Source organism: Elgaria multicarinata, chromosome 9, assembly GCF_023053635.1.
Source record: "Elgaria multicarinata webbii isolate HBS135686 ecotype San Diego chromosome 9, rElgMul1.1.pri, whole genome shotgun sequence".
NCBI lineage: Eukaryota > Metazoa > Chordata > Lepidosauria > Squamata > Anguidae > Elgaria > Elgaria multicarinata.
Genome location: NC_086179.1, coordinates 8312845 through 8336053, shown reverse-complemented (window position 1 = coordinate 8336053; position 23209 = coordinate 8312845). Strand labels below are relative to the sequence as shown.

The 23209-nt window shown below is 43.5% G+C and overlaps 1 protein-coding gene across 1 annotated transcript; it reads right to left on the bottom strand.

Moving 5' to 3' along the window:
- Window positions 1-7926: 7926 nt before the first annotated feature.
- TCAF2 (TRPM8 channel associated factor 2) lies at window positions 7927-22479 on the bottom strand. Its single transcript, XM_063134513.1, is given in 7 exon segments — window positions 7927-8220; window positions 9738-10075; window positions 11813-12052; window positions 14900-15113; window positions 17559-17653; window positions 18887-19902; window positions 21831-22479. Coding segments are annotated over 7 exon segments (2814 nt in total). The 5' UTR covers window positions 22448-22479.
- Window positions 22480-23209: the final 730 nt, after the last annotated feature.

Genomic DNA, 23209 nt, shown 5'->3' with positions numbered 1-23209 from the left:
TGTGTATACCTCCATGAGGTGTCATTGTGCCAAACGTGAGGTTTCTAACTTTCACAGAAAAAAAGTCGTATACTTTTTTAGCTTAATGCAAGCGTATGGGGGGGAGGGGAACGGAGCTCTGATCCGGTTCTGGAGCTCCGCAGCGGAGCGGAGCGGGCATGGGCGGAGCGGAGCGAAGTGGCCCAATCCGCAAATCGCGGATCTGGAGGAGAAGCGGAGCGGGGGGTCCGTGCACACCTCAATTAACAAGTATAACTGCCCTCTAAACTAGCTGAAGAAAGTAATTTCTACAGAACTTTAAAGTGCAAAGGATTCATGTGACTTCTAGATTAATGTTTCTGTGAAGAGCAGCCAGAATTTAGCCACATCTTCAAGTTGAAAGGCATGTTTTATTAAATGAAAATGAAAGTTACAAAATCCAACATCAGAATATTTATATCTCTGTGAAAACTATCGTTTTGTAATTGCCAAGAGGCAAGTTTACTATTTTCCAGTCGATCCACTCAAATAGCTTTTTTTTTACATTACAATAAGTGATATTTTTTTAATATCTTACGAGCCTGCCTGAAGTATCGTAAGAACAACTCATGGTAAGTATTATTTCTTAAAAGCTGAATCTCACCCCACCAACCCCAATTCATCCCACCAACCCCAATTTCTCATGCCAGCATAAGCTGAGAAATCTTTTTTCAAATGTTCATTTTGCAACAAGGTTTGCTAAACTCAATGATAGATTACATCGTTATTTTAAAGTGGAAAGCGAAAGGAATTTTAGATTATTTTGACCAGAGTTTTCAAAGCACTGTAGATACAGATATTGAACATTAAAGTATTTAATAACAAGCCCAATATGTTCTGATTTGGACGAGGAGGTGCAGGGAATGCTTATCAAATTTGCAGATGACACAAAATTGGGTGCGATAACTAATGAGTACTAGCAAGATGCAATTCTCAGGGTGCTTACAAATGAGCACTCCGGGTGCTTTCAAGAAGGTAATTCATAGCGCTACTAATCATCGCCACTGTGAATTTCCTCTTTTCCTCAACAGATTGTCTCCTTTAAAAAGGTGAAAGAAGCTGTGGCAAAACACAGAAGGGTTTATTTACGGTATTTATTTCATTTTCCTGGATGAGGAAAAACAAACTGAAGCTGAATCCAGGCAAGACGGAGGTGCTCGCTGTCAAAGGTCACAACCTGGGTTTGGAGGTGTGTCAACCGGTTCTGGATGGGGGTTACACTCCCCCTGAAAGACTATGTTTGCAGTTTGGGGGTGCTTCTGGATGTGTCAATCCAAATGACAGCCCAGATAGATGTGACAGCCAGGAGTGCCTACTATCAGCTTCGGCTGATATGCCAGCTACGCCCCTTCCTAGAGTTAGAAGACCTAAAGATGGTGCACATGTTGGTAACTTCAAGGCTCAACTTCTGCAATGCGCTCTACATAGGGCTACCTTTGTGCCTAGTCCAGAAACTTCAGCAAGTTCAAAATATGGCAGCCAGGCTGGTTACCAGTACATCTAGGGGCAACCACATTACACCAGTTTAAAATCTCTTCACTGGCTGCCAATTAGCTTCCTGGCGAAGTATAAAGTGTTGGTAATCACCTTTAAAGCCCTACATGGTTTGGGTCCAGGCCACCTGCAGGATCTCCTTCTCCTGTACAATCCGCCCTACACACTCAGGTCCTCTGGGAAAAATCTACTTCAGCTAGCAAAAACTAGATTAACAACTGTTACCCACAGGACCTCCTCTTCTGCTGCTCCCAGACTGTGGAATGGCCTGCCGGAGGAGACTCGTCAACTTAACAGTCTACTAGCATTCAAGAAAGCTATAAAGACTGATCTCTTCCGGCAGGCCTATCCAGTGGAATTTTAAGATGCTTTTTAGAATGTTTTTAACAATGTATATTATGTTTTGAGTATTATGTATTTTATCATTTACTGTTGTTTCCCACCTCAATCAAAATGCCAAGGCAGCAAAAAATTTTTATTATTATTATTATACAGCCCAATAGCCAAAGCTTTCTGGGCAGTTCACACAATTAAAAACCATTCAAAATATAAAACAAACAATCAGTATAAAAACATGAGATAAAACACAATATAAAAATGTAAACAGAATAAAATCAGAAGCAGTGCAGAAATATAATTTAAAAATACGAATTTAAAACAGCAACGTTAAAATTAAGAATCTTAAGTGCCATACTGCATCAGACCATGGGTCCATCTAGTCCAGCACTCTGTTCACAGTGGCCAACCAACCAGGGATGAACAAGCAAGACATGGTGCAACCCATGTTCCCCAGCAACTGGTGCACCAGGCTTACTGCCTCGAATACTGGAGATAGCACAAACCATCAGGGCTAGTAGCCGTTGATAGCCTTTGCCTCCAGTAATTTATAAACTGTTAAAACACTGAGAGAAAAAGGTTAATAACGGAACACATCATGACTGCTCATTAAAATATCTTTTCTGGAAGTACCCTTAATTGTTTATTTCTAACTAGCATATGTATGGACATGGTATTCAGAGACACGTGACTTTTCAAAATTCTTCACACAAGAACCATGAGTCCCAGTCACTATTCCAAAGGAAGCCAGAATTTTTTCTGTAACTATCCAATTTCTTCTATTGCAGGCAACAGAGAACCCCCTAAAAACCATTCCTGAATTGCTATTTTCTGGAGCATACAAGCAACACCCAAGGGAGTAAGAGTAGTCCCATCAGTCTCACAGAATAAACTCCCCCAGCCCAGAAGTATAGAAAGCTCTGTAAGTAAGAATTCTTTCTCTGTTGAATCCACATGTGGGCAAACAACGCCCAAAAGAAACAAAATTGAAACCTACAGGTACAGACGCATATTTCAATCTTTAAACTCTGGTTTGCAATTATCCATCCCTTTCTAGAGGAAAAAGAATGCTGATTATCTGTTTATTAGGATAAAATTTAAGTTCGATTCAGTTCCTAGGTTGAGGCTCTCGCACAGCTATTGTAAATATATTTAACGCTACACTTAGAAATTCTAGATGACTTGTGGTGAGGGAATCGGCACCTCCAGCCTAGTCAACAGCTTTTTAAAGATATGCATCCTAATAAGGTCAGCAAAAGAAAAAAATGAACCAGGTAGACCATGAGATTGCAATAGTGCTGGTTATTATGACAGCTCAAGGCAAAGTAACACACATTGAGATGAGGCTGTATGTAAATCAGAATGTTCATTAGAACGCTTCTCTGAAAAGGAATATGGCTGTCTGTGAAACTAATCTCTAAACCATCGGAGCTTATAGTCAGTGTCAGGTAAGGTTTTACTATGTGTAACATTGAGGAAGTAGGTTACCCACTACAGTACAATTGCAGGCTCAAAAGACTGGGCTTGACTTAGCTAGAAACAAGATACTTGCAGGCCCTGTCTAGAAATGTAAAAGCTATTTTCAAAGTTTATGTAAAAAGGTTCATGTAAAAAGGCTACATAAAAAGGTTCAGGTATCTAGATAGCCTAGATTCAAAGTATACACAATCGCTACAAGATGATGTACTGATTGCACTCGGAGTATGCAGCCAAAGTCTGTATCTATAATTGAAAAACTAAATATTCTGTCACAGGGTTAAGCTGCTATTTCTACAGACCTTTTTTAAAAAAAATATTGTAAATTTCAACAAAAGAGATCATAAAAAAGGAAATCTTCTGCAAACCACTGTTAACTTATGCTTAGGATCCTACAAATTTTTGATGGGGTGGGTTTAAGCAAAAACATACCCAGTCATACTCACGGGGCTTTTTTAAGTTCTTAAAAGTTGCATCTAAAGCCCCCAAAATAATGGAACACTATGATTTAAATCCTATTGCAAAAGGGGTGTTTAACCCCCCCCAAATAATGGAACACTGATTTAAATCCTATTGCAAAATGGGTGTTTAACCCTTCAAATAATGGAACAGAAATCCCACTGTAAAAGGGGCGTTTAACCCCCAAATAATGGAACACTATGATTTAAATCCTATTGCAAAGGAGGCGTTTAACCCCTCAAATAATGGAACACTATGATTCAAATCCCACTGTAAAAGGGGGTTTAATAGTCAATAATCACCCCATAGATTCATTTAACCAAGTATTGTCTTCACTTTCCCTACTTAGACCTTTGTAAATAACGTTTTTTCTCCCCACCTTTCCAATAAATACCACTGTTCTAGCCCTAGCCAAAGCCCATTACACTTTCCAAATATAATAAAGGAATTTAGATATAATAAAGGGAATAAAGAGCCAGCCATATGGAGTTGACCACCGCCCTGAATAACTATAATAAAAAATAAGCCAATTTGAATAGGTTCTACTACCCTCCTTCACTTGTTATTTAAAAGAACTCCAAAGCCAGGCTCATTCCCTTTAAACAGCGCACAACCAAACCCCCGAACAACAGAAAACGCCGAGCTGCGCCACGCGGCGCCTCGTATTTATAAGAACCCCGTGAGCATGCGCATTCGTCTCCGTTCGTCAGCGAGATCATAGAGACCGTAAGTGCGACGCTGTTCCTCCTCCTCTCTCCTCTCCCGCCCATGGGGCTGGTTAGAGGCGGCCAACTGGAGGCGCCCGAGGGGTGGGTGCTCTAGCCGGCTTCTCTATGGTAGGGAATTTTGACGGGGAGGGGGAAGAGGAGGAGGCGGAGGAGGCGGAGGGAATGGCTGGTGGGTGTTGTGCGCGCAAGCGCAGGAGATGCCATTCCTGGCAAGGGGAGGGGGGAATAAATAAATAAGCAAGCAAGCAAATGATGAGTGTGCTGATGATAATTCGTGATAATTCATTAACATTGATGCTGATGCAATCCTAAATAAGATTAATATAAAGTAAATCCCATGGATATCAATGGGGGTTACTTCTGAGTAAAGCTCAAATAAGACTAGAGTGCAAGGTGTGTGTGTGTGTGTTTTCCCTCTCTAATTACTGGTTTAATGTTGCATTTTCCTCATAACCAAGCAGTCTCTTCGTCTTTTGAATCTTAGGTTGCAATCCTGTTTAGACGGGGGAAATGCTCTCCCACACTAGACACCTTCAAGAGGCAGCTGGACAACCATCTGTCAGGGATGCTTTAGGGTGGATTCCTGCACTGAGCAGGGGGTTGGACTCGATGGCCTTGTAGCCCCCTTCCAACTCTGCTATTCTATGATTTTATGAAGTCCTTCAACTCTCAGCATGCTACAGTTAGCCATGGGAGTTGTAGGATTTTTCCCCCTGGCTAAATATGCCTTGGGTTGCACCTTTATGATTATTAATAATAATAATTTTAAAAGTTCTGGTTCACATGCAATCGTTTCTCTGACATTAGTAATTATTTCCTTATGTACTAATGTCCAGAATCCCTGTATCTATGGACAGGTCCACCGTAAGTGAAAAAATGTGTCTTTTATCCCACAGCCTCCCCAACAAAGGTGGCTTCCTAATCGTCACGTGATTCCATCCGTGCAAGACTTTCAAGAATGTTTCTTGCATGGAGGCTGATACTGATTGAAATCTCCTTCCCAGACTACACTTTCTTCAAATCAAGCATTGAACCCATCTGGGAATCTACTAAGATGGCATAAAATAAAGATACAATTCTCTTATTTCCACCACCCTCTCTCACACACACACACACACACCATGAGCATTATTCATTCTAGTCTTGTCAGAGTTCTAAGTGTGTATGTCTTTATGTAAGGATTTTTGAGAAAGTCAGATAACTGTAAATGTGGATGCAAAGGAGTACTTTTGTGTGGTTATGTGATTCCCCCACCCCTCTGTGCATGTTTTGTGCATCAGTTGGGAGGGTGCTATTGCATTTATGTCCTGCTTGGGAGTTTCCCTTGGGCAGCTGGTTGGCCAATGTGTGAAAAGAATGCTGAACCCTTGGTCTGATCCTGCATGGCTCTTCTTACGGTCATATTAGAGATAGATCCTCAACGTTCAGAGGTTCTGTACCTCTGATTGCAAAGAGAGAGAGGGCATGTATATATACATTAGAAAGATATTTGCTTTTCAATAACCAAGGAAGTCCAATCATCCAAATCCTTCTGGTTTAAAAAATCAGAAACTAAGGATGATGCCTTACCTGACTTGCCCTGTGATCATAGAATATCAGAATTGGAAGGGGCCTACAAGGCCATCCCCCTGCTCAATGCAGGAATCCACCCTAAAGCATCCCTGACAGATGGTTGTCCAGCTGCCTCTTGAAGGCCTCTAGTGTGGGAGAGCCCACAACCTCCCTAGGTAACTGATTCCATTGTCATACTGCTCTAACAGTCAGGAAGTTTTTCCTGATGGCCAGCTGGAATCTGGCTTCCTTTAACTTGAGCCCGTTATTCCGTGTCCTGCACTCTGGGAGGATCGAGAAGAGATCCTGGCCCTCCTCTGTGTGACAACCTTTTAAGGATTTGAAGAGTGCTATCATGTCTCCCCTCCATCTTCTCTTCTCCAGGCTAAACATGCCAAGTTCTTTCAGTCCCTCTGCATAGGGCTTTGTTTCCAGACCCCTGATCATCCCGGTTGCCCTCCTCTGAACACGCTCCAGCTTGTCTGCGTCCTTCTTGAATTGTGGAGCCCAGAACTGGACGCAATACTCAAGATGAGGCCTAACCAGGGCTAAATGGAGAGGAACCAGTACCTCACGTGATTTGGAAGCTATACTTCTATTAATGCAGCCCAAAATAGCATTTACCTTTCTTGCAGCCATATCGCACCGTTGGCTCATATTCAGCTTGCGATCTACAACTATTCCAAGATCCTTCTCATTTGTAGTATTGCTGAGCCAAGTATCCCCATCTTGTCACTGTGAATTTGATTTCTTTTTCCTAAATGTAGAACTTGGCATTTATCCCTATAATGATGTTGTGTCACAAATTGTGCTTGCTTACAACTTACCCTCCATGTACCCATACTTTCCTTGGGTCTTTCATTTCAAAATCCAGATTGGGAGCCAAGATGCTCCATGTTGTCCTGATCCTGTATGGCGTTAAGAAGCATCTGAGCCTTACTCTGTTGCTAGAGGAATCCTACTGTGAGGTGACTCACACCTAAATGGTGCTGTGGTATAACAGAATTGCAGAAGTACACACAGCCATTGCAGCACTTAATCAAAAAATGTCGGACATTCCCCAATCATAAAAAAGTCAGAATAAATGTTATAAAGCATGGAGCGGTTGATGTTGTCATGTAAAAGACCTGCAAACTTCCGTGAGTGACTAATCATGAGCACACGATCAAAGCCTCACGAAGATATGCCCTCCGTCTGTATCTTACCCTATAATTCCAGCAATTTGTAATACTTTGGCCTCATTTCAATAAGGGAAGCCCTGCAGCCACACACTCTTGAGAATGGCTAGAAGTTTTAGGGAAAAGGATTTTGGCTGAATGTTATGAGAAACTTCTTAACAAGAAGAGCGATAAAACCATGGAATGAGAAGTGGTGAGCTCTCCTTTTCTGGAGATAATTATAAAAAGGATGGACAGCCATTTTCAGGGATGCTGTAGCTGCATTCTGCATTTCAGATCCTGCACTGAACTGGTAGTTATTATTATTATTATTATTATTATTATTATTATTATTATTAATTATTTATTTATTTATATAGCACCATCAATGTACATGGTGCTGTACAGAGTAAAACAATAAAATAGCAAAACCCTGCCGCATAGGCTTACATTCTAATAAAATCATAATAAAACAATAAGAAGGGGAAGAGAATGCACCAAACAGGCACAGGGTAGAGTAAAACTAACAGTATAAAAGTCAGATCGGAATCAAGTTTTAAAAGCTTTAGAAAAAAGAAAAAAGTACTATTGAGCTAAATAACTAGAAGGTCCCTTTCAATTCCTTGATCCAACTAATTATTTATTACATTTCTATACTGCCGAATAGCCAAAGCTCTCTTAATGATTTCAAATGCAAGCAAACAATTCTATGAATCACAGCCAATTTTTGGTGTTTCACTCTCAGTTCCTTATGAAGACTTGTACTGCTTCATGGGATCCTCTGCCCATGGAGGGAAGCTTTTGGCCAGCTTCTGAGACAGCTCATTCTCAATGGGCCACCCCCAGGCTTTAAAGAAAGGGCCCAGATTTTTGTTCACTTGTTGAGAGAAAGTTTCTGCCCATAGATTCATCTTGGACTTGTTGTCATCTGGGATGTCGGTCATTGTTCGGTACTTAGCGAAGATGTGGATGTAGGGCTCCCATCCAAACGCCTCCTGCAGCTGAAGAAAATAATTATTCTTTTCCTAAATACTTCAAAACCATCTATGTGTGTCAGATAGAGGTGTTCCATGTATACAGACATGTGCCAATATGACACTGCTTCTAACTCTCATGGCTGCTCCCTGAGCATTCTGAGAAGAAATGGGACCTTCAAGAAAATGCTGCCACGTAGAACGTTGCTGTTCAGAATTCCAACAGTTCCATCCCATCATCTTGCTACCCAACAATTGGTCAACATTTTGTGCCCAGTGAGCTTCCTCAGTCCCTCTGGGCTGTTGTTTGGTGGGCGGGGGGTGTTCTCTCTGGATTCCCCCTTCCAAATATCCTCTCTAGAATCATAGAATAGTAGAGTTGGAAGGGGCCTATAAGGCCATCGAGTCCAATCGCCTGGTCAACGCAGGAATCCACCCTAAAGCCTACCTGACAGATGGTTGTCCAGCTGCCTCTTGAAGGTCTCTAGTGTGGGAGAGCCCACAACCTCCTTAGGTCATTGGTTCCATTGTCATACTGCTCTAACAGTCAGGAAGTTTTTCCTGATGTCCAGCCGGAATCTAGCTTCCTGTAACTGGAGTCCATTATTCTGTGTCCTGCACTCTGGGAGGATTGAAAAGAGATCAAATCCCGGCACCTCTAAGAAAGGGATAGGAAAGAATCCAGCCTCAAACCCTGGAGAATTGCAGCTGGTCAGTTTCAAGAATCCTGGGCTAACTAGATGAAGATGCTGATTCATTATAAAGCAGCTTTCCTTGTTCCCAAACTTCAAGATTTGTTTCCCCCCCACCCCCCAAAGCTCCTTCAGTTGGAGGAAAATCGCGTTCCGTTACCGTGGCTCTGCTTCCTGCATCTCTTGCGTTTCTGCAATGAGCTGTAATTACGCGAACACGAGAGCAGCGACCATGTGGCTCGTACAGCTTCAATGCAGTTAAATGGGACAGCGTCCTCTAGTGGGCATTTTATAGCACAATTTTGCCTGCACACAGCAGGAAAACCCGACAAATACCGATTTATGCCAGAAGAGTTGGGTTTTCTGAGGTTTTATTTTTAGCGCCAGAACAGGAAAATGGAACGGGAGATTCTCAGGAGGCTGATGGCATTGTCAGAATGACCCGTAAACATACATGAGTGGCCACTAACACGTGTGCTATAGAATTCTCGTTTAAAGATCCTTTTAAACATCTTATGATGGCCTTTTCAGTGTCCTTATGTTTATAACAGTGCAACAGAACAGGGGTGTATTTTGACTCCACGGAGGGGTCGAGCTTGATGGATTTAGATCAGGGCAATTTGTGGCCCTCCATATTTTTGGTTTTTAACTCCTATCAGCCCTAGACAGGAGAACCAAAATGCTTAATCACCGTGGCTTAGCGTGTCATCTGAATAGGGTCGGTTGCTACAATTATTTCTAAACTTGCATCTAAAAATCAGCATTTTTTGCAAATGTATGTACAGGTGTGGGTTTGTTTGGGTGATGTATTTGTGGTCAATCTAGCCTTAATATATTTTTGCTGTGTGTTACCTGTAAGTAGGGTTCCAGTGCAGTGAATCCTTGAAAATCATTCAGGTGTGCTCCCTTTCGAATATAATCCTCTATCCTCTTCTTTCTCCAATTTGGTTCAAGTTCCACGTGGGCTCTTTCTCTTGGAATATGCAGCACCGTCTCGTTGACATAAACAGACCACAGATTGCAGGTAGCTTCGGTGGTATGGGGTGGGAATTCCCACCCACACTTTTGCTGATTGTGACCCAGCTCATGGATCGGGCCCCAAACCCCTTTGGTATAGAACGACTGCACATCCATGATCTCCTTCAGTGACTGGATGTTAGACATAATTGGGTAGCCAGAGTGCATCCAACCTAGGACAGGAGTTGTATTGGTTGAGACATATTTAGATCCAAACTTCCATGGATCACATGTTAAATGAATCAGTCCCCGTCCCCCGGGGTATGCATGTTCATCATTCTTTCTTGATGTCTGCATTTCATTTAAAATATTTATACCCCATCTTCCCTTAGAAAAAAAATTAAGCAGCTCACAATTCTCCCCCACCCCATACAAGCCTAGACTCAGTAATGGGTTGGATGAGGGCCAATAAACTGAGACTGAATCCTGGCAAGATGGAAGCCCTGTGGGTGAGTGGTTCCTGAGTCCGGGAGGCAGGCTCATTGCCTGTTGTGGATGGGGTTGCCCTGCCTCTGAAAAAACAGGTTCGTAGTTTGGGGGTACTCTTAGACCCATTTCTGTCACTGGAGGCTCAAGTAGCCACCACGGCTCGGAGTGCCTTTTACCATCTTCGGTTGGTTCGCCAACTACGGCCTCTCCTGGACGGGGATAGCTTGGCCACGGTGGTACAGGCATTGGTAACCTCAAGATTGGATTACTGCAACGCGCTCTATGTGGGGCTGCCCTTGAAGCTGCTCTGGAAGCTGGAGCTAGTGCAGAATGCTGCAGCTCGGCTGTTGTCTGGAGCTGCCCCTTTCCAGCATGTAACTCCTCTGCTGAGGGAACTGCACTGGCTGCCTATTCGCTACCGGGCCAGGTTGAAGGTTCTTGTACTTGTGTACAAAGCCCTAAACAACTTGGGACCAGGATACCTGAGAGAGCGCCTTCTCCCTTACCAACCTGCCCGGTCACTGAGGTCATCCGAGGGCCTGCTCCTGGTGGTTCCACCTAGATCCATCCTCCGACTGGAATCCACCAGGGGAAGAGCCTTCAGCGTGGTGGCGCCCCTCCTGTGGAACTCCCTGCCTCTGGAGGTCAGGCAGGCGCCAACCTTGTACTCCTTTCGGCGCCTCCTGAAAACGTCTTTATTCCAAGAAGCCTTTCTTTAACATGCAGCCTTGAATCTCTGTTTTTGCTTTGTTTAAATTTTGTTTTAACTGTTTTATTCTGTTTTTGTTTTTATTTTACTTTGTACACCGCTCCGAAATTTTTCAATGGGGAGCGGTATATAAATATTCTAAGTAAATGAATAAATAAATACAATGAAATCGAAGGCCTTTCTAAGCAACGAGCTTTTAACACCATGGCAGAAGGCTAAAAAGAAAGAGGCAGAGCAGATTTCCCTGGGGAAGGACTTCTGCAGTATAGGTGTATCAACAGGAAAGCCCCCCCCCCTTTTTTTTTCTATAAAACATGAATTTGGAAGTGGGAGGAAGGCCTCTGGGTAGATTATTTCAATGGTCTGGCAGGCTCATGTAGGAGGAGGTTGGTTGTTCAGTTACCCTGCTTCTGAACCATGTAGAGCCTTAATAAATGAGGCTTTTTCCTCACTCGTGGCAGGTGCTTTACACAGTAGTGTCATCCTCCAAAGCTCCTCTGTGCTTTGCAACCATTTTAGCACAGATGAGAGTTTCTAATGAGGAAAGTCTGGTATGGTGGCATGAAACCCAGCAAATCTGCACAGGCGTGTCTGTTAGGACGTTTTTCTAGAGCGCAAGTAAGTAGGGCTGTGAAGATTGACAAAATCAAACAATTACCAATATTTTGCTATTATTATTATTATTATTATTATTATTATTATTATTATTATTATTATTAATTACATTTATGTACCACCCCATAGCCAAATATAGTGGTTAGTTTATACTTGCCAGTTGATATTTGGACATCTGTCACTATTCTCTCTGGTCTAGGGAAAGCAGACGGGATAGATGCCAAGTTGGCCATGGCTTTCATGACCTGAGCATAGGTATTCAGCAGGATCTCAGGATTGTCAATGCTGCGCACTTCATCTGAGGGCACCGTCAAGATGATGTTCTCCGTTTCTAGCTCAGCCCAGGGAGCAGAGTAATGGCGGATGGTATTCTGCCAGTCATTTACACGGGTTTCGCCTAATGCAATATTTAAAAATAGAAAACACCGATGAACAGTATATTCTAGAGAAATCAATAATTGGAGCTGAGGATGTTTTTGCCAATTCATTCAACCTCCGAAATAATGCCCCCCCACACACACACACATTGTGTTCTGGGTGACGAGTCCAGAGGGACTTGACGGTGTATTCAGAGGGCAATACCCAATGTTAGTCCTTCTTAGAGTAGACACATTGCAATGAATGGGATTTAGGTTAGTTATGACTAACCTAAGTCCCATTCAATAGGTCTATTCTAAGTAGGACTAACATTGGGTACTACCCAGAGCAAAGGAAAGGTGATGCAGGTTGCATTGCCCTCACTTTGAATTGGCTTAATTTAGCAAGTATCATAAAGTAGACAGATCTAACTAGCTATGCAATGTCAATATTCCTAGGAAGGTAGTTTATTTTTGTTTTTGTTTTTTTACGGTATCAAAGTAGCAATTGACTTCTATATTTATTTTAAAGTCATCCAGATGCATTCATTTCACTACGCACCACTAGTATTTTCATCCATAAAATTCTGTCTGCATCAACAAAGATACAAGCTGTTCCCTTACAATGCTATCATGTGGTGTGCTGCTGGTACAATGTGAGGACCATTGAAACTTAGGACTTTTTATTGTTTCAAACAAAATTCTTCCAGGCATTTACACAGGTTTCACCTAATGCAATATTTAAAAACAGAAAACACACATGAACATTATATTCTAGAGAACTCAGAAATTGGGGGTGGGGATGTTGTTGGCAATTTATTCACCTCCCCCCCGCCGAAAAAAACACCCTTCGTGGTATTCTGGGTGGGGAATCCAAATGGGCTTTATGGTGTATTCAGAGAACAATATCCAACGTTAGTCCTTTTTAGAGTAGACAAATTGAATTTAATGGGACCTAGATTAGTTATGACTAATTCAGTGGGTCTATTCTTCATAGGACTTAACACTGAATACTGCCCAGAATAAAGGAAAAGTAATGCAGGTTATATTACCCTCACTCTGAATTGGCTTCATTTAGCAATTATTAAAGTGTAGCCAAATCTGTTTGGCTATGTAATGTCACTGTTCCTAGAAAGATGTTTTGGGTTCTTTTTAAATGATAGTAAAGTAGCAATTGCATGGGGAAAGTTCTATAAGAAAATTTTCAGTTTCCCAACACAGTACTAGCATTTTCATCTATAAATTCTGACTGCATCAACAAAAGTAAGAGCAATTCTTTAACAGAGTGCTGACATGTGGTGTGGTATTGATACAGAGCTTTATCACACCAGGATTATACTGTGCAATCACTGCAGATTGCGTGCAAAGGACTCCGGAGTTTTCCAGCTTATAATGTGCTTTTATTGTGAAGTACTCAGAAGTTTTCCAGTTTATAATTTGCTTTGACTGTGAAGTACTCCCATGCATCCTGCTTTAATTGTGCTATAAAGGAAAAACAATCGAGGTATTTTGGTACTAATTTTCGAGTGAATCCTTTGTTGTTTTCTGAGCGGCTACTGGGGGCACAGGAGCAGGATTTGATATGTTTAAAGAAAAATTAAACAAATGCTTACATCTACGTAAGTTTTAACGCTAGAGACATCACAGTAATAGATATTAAGGAGAGCTTTAAGCATACCAAATTTGAATTGGATTGGGTCAGCCATTGATTTTTTATGATTTTTTTAACATTTCCCCCCTTAAACCCATTTCCTGGTATGCAAAGGATCTTAGGAGCGCTGCTGCCCAGGGTGTGACTTAGCTAACAACAACAACAACAACAACAACAACAACGCTGACAGTTTAGTGCTGTAGGGGATAATTCGAGGGAAACAGGTACATGGGGTGAAGCGAACAATTGGAGGACTATTGAAACTTGGGACTTTTTATAGTTTCAAACACAGTTTTGGGTCTGTGTTTATTGGAGTTGGCACATGACTGAATTGGAGACCTGTAATTTACTGAGGGTGGAGCTGATATTCATTGTAAAGGTCTTAAGGACCTATTTTGGCTCAGCAATACTACAAATGAGAAGGATCTTGGAATTGTTGTAGATCACAAGCTGAATATGAGCCAACAGTGCGATATGGCTGCAAGAAAGGCAAATGCTATTTTGGGCTGCATTAATAGAAGTATAGCTTTCAAATCACGTGAGGTACTGGTTCCTCTCTATTTGGCCCTGGTTAGGCCTCATCTAGAGTATTGCGTCCAGTTCTGGGCTCCACAATTCAAGAAGGACGCAGACAAGCTGGAGCGTGTTCAGAGGAGAGCAACCAGGATGATCAGGGATCTGGAAACAAAGCCCTATGAGGAGAGACTGAAAGAACTGGGCATGTTGAGCCTGGAGAAGAGAAGATTGAGGGGAGACATGATAGCACTCTTCAAATCCTTAAAAGGTTGTCACACAGAGGAGGGCCAGGATCTCTTCTCGATCCTCCCAGAGTGCAGGACACAGAATAACAGGCTCAAGTTAAAGGAAGCCAGATTCCAGCTGGCCATCAGGAAAAACTTCCTGACTGTTAGAGCAGTATGACAATGGAATCTGTTACCTAGGGAGGTAGTGGGCTCTCACACTAGAGGCCTTCAAGAGGCAGCTGGACAAGCATCTGTCAGGGATGCTTTAGGGTGGATTCCTGCATTGAGCAGGGGGTTGGACTCGATGGCCTTGTAGGCCCCTTCCAACTCTGCTATTCTATGATTCTATGCTTGATGAAGAATTGGGAACATCAAGCTGTTTGCAGATGCAGGTCATGCACTAGGACTCACAGCAACATCTGAATTCCAGCAGACTTTTGAGTTCACAGAAAAGCCCACCCTCCATTCATTTGATGAACACATGGTTCTCTTACCATGCTTGAAATAAGGAGCCATTGTCGCCCCTTCAATGGTGACGGAGATATCAGCCAGTGAAGACTTCTCTGGTACTATGATGTACAAGAGGCCGCCCCACAAACTGGAGACTTCTATCTTCTGACGCTTAACTTCAAATCTTCTTACCACCACTGAAGGGCGTTTCAGCTCTTCAGCTTTGCTCAGGTTATCAGTATGACAGCCGATCTGTACCTGGAGAAAAGGGTGCTGGATTCAGGACTGATGGTACAAAATATTCACTACTACAAAGAGACACTGGGCTAAGAAAGATATTGCTCCTAGCAGGTTCTATTTTGAGTGTGTAATACGCATGGGGATCGACCAGTGAAGACTTCACAGGCATCTCACATGGATTCCAAGTAGGGCTGGTGTCTCACTATTCCCACCACCACCACCAAATCAGGCTGTATTTGGGGACGTTTTGGCTGCCTCCCTCAAGTGGAAAAAGGATAGGGGTGAATTTTACATGTTTTTCTTTTTAAAAGCTGCCGGCTTTGCAGGAGCTTCGCCAGCAGTAGTTACAGAACTCTACATGCACCGGCTGCCATCTTTGTTTCCCAGAGTGCATCTGGGAAGGATGCTAGCGTCCCCCCCCCCTTCCCTTGCAAAACTCTTTTGGTGTTGAATGGTGACTTCCCAAATGGATCCGAAATGAACACGCCTGAAGGATGTGGTGAATTGGGAGTTGTCACTTCATCAACAGCACCACGTACATGGATGGTGCTATATAAATAAATAATAATAATTAATAATAATAATCACACTGCTATTTTGGACGGATTCAAGGGGGAAATGGAATTCCAAAACAGCAGCTCAACAGTAACTCAATTTATATTTGTTGAGTGGGTCAAGTAGGGCCTCATGTATTTGGGGACCAGTGTGGCCTGGCCTGGGCCAAAATACCCATCATGCCTTTGATGAGGCGGACTGTAGTCTATGACAAAGTATGCCATAATATATTTATTAGTCTTTAAGATGCAACAAGATTCTTTGTTGGATCCGTAAATCTATGTGATCTATTTTGAATACCTTGAAAAAAAAGCTGTATAAAATTGGAAGTATTATATTTAGAAATAATGCCAATGCTGGCGATGTACAGTTTTTAGGGTGCCTGCAGATGAGGCTTCTATAATGCCACCAGACTGCCTGAATGCACAGAATTTTACGAGGTACCAGATTTTCCCTCTGCTGCTTCCACCCTTTTTCTTAACTTGAAATATCAGGTAAGGAAGAAAAGACAGAATAGATTTCCGCTACATTTTTTTTAAAAAAAGTATATTTAAAGAAAATGTTTGAACATTAAAGATTTTATATTATGTGGGGATTTGTTTTGCTTTTTAAGGATTTTATATTTTCTAAAGTGCCCAAAGAGCTTTGGCTATTTGAAGGTATAGAAATAGCTGTACGATGCTTTCTCTTAGTGCGAGGACTCCTGCCATCTGGAATCACCCATTATATCAAGCCCCTGCTGTTCAACCCAACACAGTGCAGGCCAGTCAATAACCACTAAAGGAAAGCAGAGCAAATAACTCAAGGTAATGGTGCCATAAGCAGAAAAACTTAGCTCCTTCCTCCAACCCAATTCTGAACTCTCAGATTTCTTGTTGTTGGACTTTGGAATGGGACAGAAGGGACCCAGCAGGAAAGTGGTCTGTTGTGTTCCATCTGGCCCTTGGCCTAGAGATTTCACTTTTCCCTATGGTACCCTTGTAGGCCCTTTCCAACTCTGCTATTCTATGATTCTATGATTCTACCCTGAACAGGAAGCCCAAATCCTGAAATTCCAGCAGAGATCTTGATCAGGGGTATATTGGAGGCAGGGCTGACGTAGTTCAAATACTGGGACTTCCTAAATGGCAGGGATGGTGACACAAAAGTATTTTGGGGGTCACTTGATTTTGAATGAGGTTTATTGACTTTGATCAAGTGTTTCTCTTTTTCACTGGGAAAAGAAACTCCTGGAAAATCTTAAGCTGATGGTCTAATGCTTGGGCACATGTTGTATCCCTCTACTTCACCGTTCTAGTGTAACCGCAGCTCTCTCCAGGCAAAGTGGCTGCAGAGGCTGTCACGATGAACACCTGCACTACAGCACCAACCCTGAGGTCTGTCAATTACGGCTGTGCAAGCCTTGGATTTTGGATTTGAATATCAGCTCTCCCAGGCACTGCATGTTGGGAGTTGTTGACTGTACGGGGCCTAGGGCTGTGTAAGGAAATGGCGAATCCACCATAAAATGGACTCTGTGCCTCAGATATTCAAATCCAAAATCCGAGGCTTGTACAGCCCTACTGTCAATCTTAGACTGAAAAGGAGTGTCTTGCCCGAGGGTCTCTCTGCAGAAAACTGGATCTTGTGCCTCTCTAGTCCAATTCCTGCCTTCTCTCCACTAGGAAAGCTAAAAACTTTTCTACTTTTCAACACTAGAGTCTATCTCTCTTTTTTATTGGTTCTCTCCACTAGGCCACACCACTAGGCTCCCTGATCCCTGGGTAGCATTTTTCTAGGACGTGCAACAGAACCTCAGTATTAATCTACAAGTGCGACCAAGAATTCTTCAACCTGGTCACTCATATCTTGCCTTCTTCAGCTCATACTATGGTCACTGACTTAAGTATTTAGTCTTAATGAGTTCACCTGTAGTTTAGCACCGATGGCCGTGGATGGAAATAGCAAGGTGGCTGTTTTGGCTGGAGGAACATACATACCAGTGCTTCTCCATGCTTCCTTTCCTGGAAGGCCAAACCAGGAGATACAATTGGGGGAAATGTCAGTGGGACAGAGGCTGTACAGTTGATAGTGAATGGCAAATTTTATTCAATGTTCCTTATTGGAGGCTGAGACTTTTCAAAACTTTGTTTGATGAATCGAGCTTTTCTGGAAGGGAGGCCCAGATAAGTCTCCTCATGTCTGTAAAGATTGATGGCTTCCCCCATCCCCACCGATGCTCCAGCCAGCCCCACCCACCCACCAAATAATGCTTAAGGCACCTCCATGCAAGGGCGGAGCCTGGCCGAATTAGGATCACCCCTTAAGTGCACACATACCATCCACACATGAGAACATGCATAGAGCATCTTCTCCAATATGCTAAATGTGTGTCCAGCAGAGGTGTGGTGTCCAACCTGCTCTGCTCTGCAATCTCCTCCTGCTTAAAACACTTGAAAGGTTCACCCGAACCCCCTAATGAAATCACTGCAAGAACCTTTGACCTGGGCAAGGGAGGCTCAAGCTTCTTTAGCTGAACATCAGCATTTCTCTGGAATGAAATCGTGTTCCTCATGGGCAGCCCAAACCTACCCGGAAGTCTGACTGATTGCATTCAGTGGGGTAATTCCCCAGGAGAAACATGTGTGTTTCTCAGCAATGCTTCCAAACTTTAGCCACGGCTAGACCAGGTGATATCCCGGTGATCACCCCGGGATCACAGGGCATCCTGGGAGCAGGGAAGGATGATCCCTCCCTTGGCCCGAGATATCAGCAGGCCCTTTTTTCCTGCTTTTCCTGAAACTGCGGAAAGTGTGGCTGAGTGTTGCGGGTTATCCTGGCTCCTCACGAGTAACCACGAGGAGCTGGGAACCGGTTATCGGGGAGGGTGAGGGTGAGGGTTGTTTTTTAAAAACAACAACAACTTTACCTTTTGCTTGAGCTCCTTTCCCTTTAAAAAAAACCCAAAATGGTGGCCGTGATGTCACGCGCTGCATGTAAATGAGAGCGACGATCTCGCGATCATAAAATCACGAGATCGTCTCCCTCCAAGCCCCTTGTCTAGCCATGGCCTCTGTCTAAGAGTAACCCATATTGTCATTCTGGTAGCGTGGGCAGGGACGTGGTTTGCTTAAACCTGTCAACTGAACTCAAGAATGAGATGTGCTTTGAACCTAGGATTTCCCAACTCATCACATGGAAATTCCTCACCTGGCACGCCACTCAAGGTCAAGAGATTAAACCAGCAGGGAGCTTACCGTCATTCCTTCCATATACCCAAATGGTTTGGGGAGGTGCTGTGTGATAAGGCTTTCCAAAGTTGGGGTTCAGGCTGGGCACTAAGTTCTGGAACGCTGGCATAACATCGTTGAGTCTCCAAGCCAAGTCGATTAAAACTGCTTCATTTGAGCTGGCTTTGATTGGCTTGTTTGCACTGACGTCAGGAAGCCCCTGGAGCTGGAACAGCTCAAGCATATCCTTGTGAACAGAGGAGAAAGGAGGAGAGTCGGCAGCCGGGATCTCTAGGAATGTGGCACAATCTTCTGCTAGCTTCTTGAGCCTTGAGGAGTATGGCGGCTCTGGGGCTTGATTGTTCCGAATGTATTCCTTGAATTGGAAGAGCTCTTTCCGGAAGTGGTAGCTCAAAACGACATCTCTGGCCTCTCCTGCTGGGTAGCTTTCACTAGCTATATCAAGAGTTTTCCCAGTGATTCCAATTCCAAACTTGTTAAGAATCTTGTTTCCTGGATACTCAGCAATGGCACTGGAGTTAAGATTCCCATATGCCCAGTGCCAAGCTTGTCCCCCAATTAGGAGGCCACCTCCTTCGGAGACAAACTCATGGATTTTCTCCATCTCTCTGTCACTGTAGGCTGTGCAACAATATACCCGAAGGCCATCCTTGAGATCAGTTAGCTCACATGGAATTCTTGCCTCACTTAACATGGAATAAAGCCTCCGGTAGTTGTCTCCAACGCCAACCTTTCCTCCTTTTCCCGCAGTCAGCCAGTGGATGGCATTGAGTAGGAATGTTTTCATTGATGATATCTTAAGTAGCCCTTCATGAGAGGCAACCACAATGCGCCCTCTGCCGTAGTAGGCGGCCCCAAGGAACGCCAGGTGTGAATGGGTTATGCCAACTGGAAATGCCAAGGTTCCATGGATGAGCAGTGGAGAAGGGATTGATCTCTGTTTAGGGTTATCACCATGTATATTGAACTTAGTTACTCCATTCAGAAGACTCTTTAAATCGTTTCCAATGTTTACTCCATGCCTATACACATATATAAAAAAGAACATTTAATCTGAAAGCTAGGATGTGCTTGAACAAACTAGATTAGTGTTCCTCAACTGAGTTTCATGCAGATATTTTCATAGAATCATAGAATAGTACAGTTGGAAGGGGCCTATAAGGCCTTTGAGTCCAACCCCCTGCTCAATGCAGGAATCCACCCTAAAGCATGTTTGAGAGGTGGACAGTTTGGCATGTTAATTCTGGGGTCATGGGGTGGGGGGAGAAATGTGTTTTCCCTAGTACAGTCTTCCCAAGAACATGGAATCTCCCTGTCTTCCGGACAGAGGGCTCCCATCTCTTAACAATGAAAAGGTGCTGATTTCTTATTCATTTTACCATTTATAAGTCATAGAATCAGAATAGTAGAGTTGGGAGGGGCCTATAAGGCCATCGAGTCCAACCTCCCGCTCAATGCAGGAATCCACCCTAAAGCATCCCTGACAGATGCTTGTCCAGCTGCCTCTTGAAGGCCTCTAGTGTGGGAGAGCCCACAACCTCCCTAGGTAACTGTTTCCATTGTTGTACTGCTCTAACAGTCAGGAAGTTTTTCCTGATGTCCAGCTGGAATCTGGCTTCCTTTAACTTGAGCCCGTTATTCCGTGTCCTGCACTCTGGGATGATCGAGAAGAGATCCTGGCCCTCCTCTGTGTGACAACTTTTTAAGTATTTAAGGATGTATTTTGGATGACAACTACTAGCATATCTGACCGTTGAAGATCATGGCTGGGCTGCTGGGAGCTGTTGTCCGAAATAACTGGAATGCACCAGGTTGGTGAAAACTCTAATAGATCACTGGTCTTCTTCCTGAGTCATAGCCTGATGGGGTGGATCAGAATTGCAACACTAGCATCGTATCAATAGATGGAGTGGGGATTCAGAAAAGATTGCTGAAATCTGTGTTGGGCTAAACATGGATCCTTAGTCAGAAAAGGCTGAAGACTACTGGACTAGAAGAAACATTGGAGATCCTTCTAATTCTCTGTCTATGTTTTTGAAGTCCAACCCCATTGCCACTAAATTAGATCCACTTCCCATCAGCCCAGGCAACATTTATTGCATCAGTCCTTAGACCATAGCAGAATACAACCAAGGAACAAAGATTATATAATTTTACACAGCAATAAAGTAATCACTGATTAAAATTGTTAAGGTTAAAAACATATTCTTTAAAGAGCAAGCAGTTCCATATGTATGTGCAGAAAACAATCTCCTGTTGCAGAGGAGGGCTTTAAGTCATGGTATGCCGTACAGTCCAAACTGACGAGTTATCAAGTGAGGACTCTAATAAGGACACTTACATAAAATACAAAAAAAGATTGCAAGGAACTATTCTTTGCAATATTCACACAGCTCCTGTTTATTTGTCAAGCTAACCTGTGATGGAATGTTAAGACAGTGGGGCCATAGTTAGACGGGGCGATATCCCTGGGCGATCCCCGGGATTGTCCCCGTGTGTCTACATGATGATCCCTCCCTTTCCCCGGGATATCACCCTACCCTTTGAGCACACTTTTTCCACGGTCTCAGGCTGATCCCGCGTCCACGGAATGTGTGGGCAGGCATCGCAGTTTGTTCTGGCTCCTCGCGAGGAGCCGGGACCCTCAGGAGCTCTGCGTCCATCGGGGGTGGGGTGGGGGAGCAGGGAAAATTATTTAAAATTAAAAAAACCTTACCTTTTGCACACGAGCATTCGTGCGCTCTTCTCCTTTAACAAAAAACAAAATGGCGGGCGTGACGTCCTCTCCCTCCGAGGTCATCGCGCGCCCCGTGTAAACGGGGAGATCTCATGATAAAGATATTGCGAGATCCTCACCCCTCCATTGTGCTAGACCCTGGGTCGGAATATTTGGAAGAATTTTTTTCATAGGGAGGATTATTCACGGTAGGTAAATAAGGGCTGCGTTTACCTGGTGGCAAGGGGCACCCTTGGCATTTCCTTGGGCGCAGGGAAGATCCCATTCTGTCCCGCATTGGCAGTGAAGTAGACTCCGCCCACGCTGGTCACCTTGTTTCCAGGAAATTCAAGCAATACCTTCTCCACGCCGTGCTGGTATGACCAATGCCAGGCCTGCCCTCCAATGAGCAGTCCTTTCCCTCTCTTTACGAACTGCACAAGATCATTGGCTTGCGTGTCGTCATAAGCATGTATGCAGTACACGCCTAGAGAGTCCTCAAGCGTTGCATCTGGCTGCACTTTAACACCGGTGCTGATGAGCCTCTCGGAAAGGGCGCGCATGCTTGTGTGAACACCCACTTGGGCCTTCGAGGAAGGCTTCAGCCACTCTAGAGCATTTTTAACGAATGGCAGGAACTGGGGAAGACACAGAATTTTTTCATGTGCAGCAACTACCATCCGGCCTTTCCCGTACTGGGATGCAGCAATGAGGACTTGCCCATTCGAACTCACGAGCACTGGGAAAGCTTGGTCTCCTGTGAGCAGAAGCTCACACGGATTGAAATTTCCAGTGACATCAAAACACTGAATACCTCTCACCAGAGATTCATAAGAATTTCTTGGATCCATTCGGAATAGTTGGTCTTACTGATGGATCTGAAAGAGAGAGAAATGCATACATACACATATTTAACAGCTGTATTTATTTGTTTATTTGCTTTTTAGTTATTTAATCTGCCTGATACTCAACTAGGGATGTATGAAAATTTCATTTTTGTTCACCGACACTGTTACTTTGTCTTGGAACATGAAAAACGCCTCACACGGAATAATGGGCTCAAGTTACAGGAAGCCAGATTCCAGCCGGACATCAGGAAAAACATTGTGACTGTTAGAGCAGTATGACAATGAAACCAGTTACCTAAGGAGGTTGTGGGCTCTCCCACACTAGAGGCATTCAAGAGGCAGCTGGACAGCCATCTGTCAGGTACGCTTTAAGGTGGATTCCTGCATTGAGCAGAGGGTTGGACTTGATGGCCTTATAAGCCCCTTCCAACTCTTCTATTCTATGACTCTATGACTATGACATCATCCTGGTCCTGTATTGCCTTATGAAACATCTGAGCTTTACTGTAGTGCTAGAGGAATCCTCCTGTAAATGTATCCACGTCTGTTTGTCATTGATCTTAAACCGGCAAGATTTTTTTTTAAATTAGGGTTTTTGAAAGTTCATTCATCATTAGGTGGGTACATGTGTGTCAGTGAATAGACATGTCTCCCTATCAATCAGTCAGAATGATTCCCTCAGTCTTGAAACTTACCTCACTCTTATTTTGGTCAACTATTTCCTTCTACCCCTCCCCAACCATCGGACTGCTGACAGGAACACCG